The sequence below is a fragment of the Vipera berus genome (assembly GCF_964194415.1).
Source record: "Vipera berus genome assembly, chromosome: 3".
Lineage (NCBI taxonomy): Eukaryota > Metazoa > Chordata > Lepidosauria > Squamata > Viperidae > Vipera > Vipera berus.
The window spans coordinates 216176176-216178675 of NC_138204.1; the positions used below are offsets into that span (position 1 = coordinate 216176176).

The 2500-nt window shown below is 39.4% G+C and overlaps 1 protein-coding gene across 1 annotated transcript in view; it reads right to left on the reverse strand.

Moving 5' to 3' along the window:
- The window catches only part of LOC308665245 (1-phosphatidylinositol 4,5-bisphosphate phosphodiesterase gamma-1-like), a 99225-nt gene that overhangs the window by 59622 nt on the left and 37103 nt on the right, over positions 1 to 2500 (reverse strand). Inside the window, exons 6-7 of the mRNA XM_081323015.1 lie at positions 2077 to 2161; positions 551 to 631 (exon numbers count right to left, since the gene is read on the reverse strand). Coding sequence (XP_081179141.1) covers positions 551 to 631; positions 2077 to 2161 — 166 coding nt within the window. The remainder of the gene's footprint in view (positions 1 to 550; positions 632 to 2076; positions 2162 to 2500) is intronic.

The window sequence follows — 2500 nt, forward strand, 5'->3', positions numbered from 1 at the left end:
CTATTCTATTCTATTCTATTCTATTCACATGATCACTTCACTGCACTCCCTAACTCGGCTGTATTTGATGTAGAAGCTTCCCATCTCCCAAATTTGTAAGTCAGAAAAGAGACGACAGGCAGTCCTCAACTTACGACCGCCACTGAGCCCAACATTTCGGTTGCTAAGCGAGACAGTTTTGCTCCCATTTTATGTCCTTTTTTGCCACAGTTGTTAAGCGAATCACTGCAGTTGTTAAGCCAGTAACCTGGTTGTTAAGTGAATCTGGCTTCCCCACTGAAGGTCGCAAAAGGGGATCACATGACACACACCCCCCGGGACACTTGAACTGTCATAAGTACCTGCCAGGTGCCGAGCCTCTGAATTTTGATCACCTAATCACGGGGGAATGCTGCAAAGGCCGTTAAGTGTTAAAAAGTCACTTTTTCCAGTGCTGTTGCAACTTTGACAGGTCACTAATAAACTGTCGTAAGTCGAGGATGATCTTTATCAGACTCCCCCTGGTTTTTAGCTCTTGCTGACTAACACAATGGACGCCGCAAGCTCTTACCGATTTCTGCGCATCAAACATGAGGTTTTTGTAGAACTGGGTAAAATGGCTGAAGGTAATTTCACCACGAACCTCCACCTCCTGCTCGGAGAAAAGAAAAGGAACAGAAAGAGCGGATTAAATTTGTCGAGACTATGGAAGCATTTCTATAACCAAATTTGGTGGACTTTGAAAAAATCTGGACTTACAGAGACATTCTAAATCCTGAAGGGAATTCAAAATCTAAACAAGAAATGGAAAATCCTTCTCGTGGCAGGCCCATTTACAAATGCAAAGTAGACATGAAGAAAATGTAAAACTGTATGGATTTTATAAAGAACCAATGGCATTTGAGAAGACTTCGTTAATTTCAGATGAGAAACTAATTAAGAAAATGTATAATTCTTTATTCATTTTGGAAACGGAAAGCGAACAAGTTAAAGAAACAACGATAAGATGGGCGAAAAATTTTGGATATAATATGGAATGAGAAAAATGGGAAAAAGAAATTATAAACTGACAATGTCAACGTCTTATAAAGAAAATTTATATAAAATGTTTTAGAGATGGCACTTGCCACCAGCAAGGTTAGCGAAAATGTTTAAAAATATGTCAGATAGATGTTGGAAATGTAAAAATAACTCAGGCACATATTATCATGTTTGCTGGACATGTGATAAAGTGAAGAATTATTGGGAAAAGATACATACTTGGTTTAGAAAAGATGTTGGGAGAATATGTAGATTTTAAACCTGAACTTTTAAAATTAGGTATAATGCCAGAAAAGACCAACAAAGCCTATATTTGATTTTACATGTCACAACAGCGGCAAGAATAATATTTGCGCAACATTGGAAAAATGAAGGAATACCACCAGATGAAGAAATAATTTAAAAAAATACTGGAATGCGCAGAGATGGACAGATTGACTATGAGACTGAAAGAAAAAGAAGAAAAAGAATATTATCAAACTTGGGACTTATTTTACTGATGGCTAGAGGACAGAATAAAGGATTGGGAATTCAATATGTATTAGCGTGTTTAAACTCAGACAGCACGTTGGTTAAAAAATTATTATTGTATGAATGGAAAAAAATCAATAAAATCTTATAAAAAATAAAATAAAATAAATTTGTCGAGACTAGATCAGTCTTTCTCAATCTGGATCCCTTCAGCTGATCAAGAACTGGTATAGGGTATGAAATGGTATAGGGCAGGGGTAGGCCACCTTGGCTCTTTTATGACTCATGGACTTCAACTCCCAGAATTCCTGAGCCAGCCATGCTGAGGAGAAATGGAGAGGTTTCCATACTGAGCCATGCTGGCTCAGGAATTCTGGGAGTTGAAGTCCATGAGTCATAAAAGAGCCAAGGTTGCCTACCCCTGGTATAGGGTTTCCTGCCTAAGCAGGGGGTTGGACTAGATGACCTCCAAGGTCCCTTCCAAGTTTATTATTATTATTATTATTACTATTATTATTATTATTATTATTATTATTATTATTATTATTATTATTATTATTATATCAAGAGCACCCATCTGCTTACCACAAGTTTGTCTCGAAGGAAACGCATATTCGGCACGCGGCAGTTGACCTGGGGTAACAAGGCCTTCAGATCTTTGGGGCTGATGCTGCAAGAGACACAACAATTGGACGTACGTTCAGACCCACACAACAAAACTCACACCCCCACCTGTGTGGCTCAGTGCTTCCCTTTCCTCTCGGAGCTTAAGGAGGGTGTTTGTGTGTGTGTGTGTCTCCTCATTTGATCCCTACGCGGGAGGAGAGAATTCCTGGCCTACACAATTGCACAGCTCTTTTCAGGGGGGAGGGAGGATTTGAACACAGGACTTGTCCCGGTCCGATATCTAGAGACTGCATTACACCACACAAAGAAAAGAAACTTGGCAGGGGGGTCTAAAGGGCCAACCTCACAGTGCTGGATCTGCAGGTTTTATTTTAATTGGATT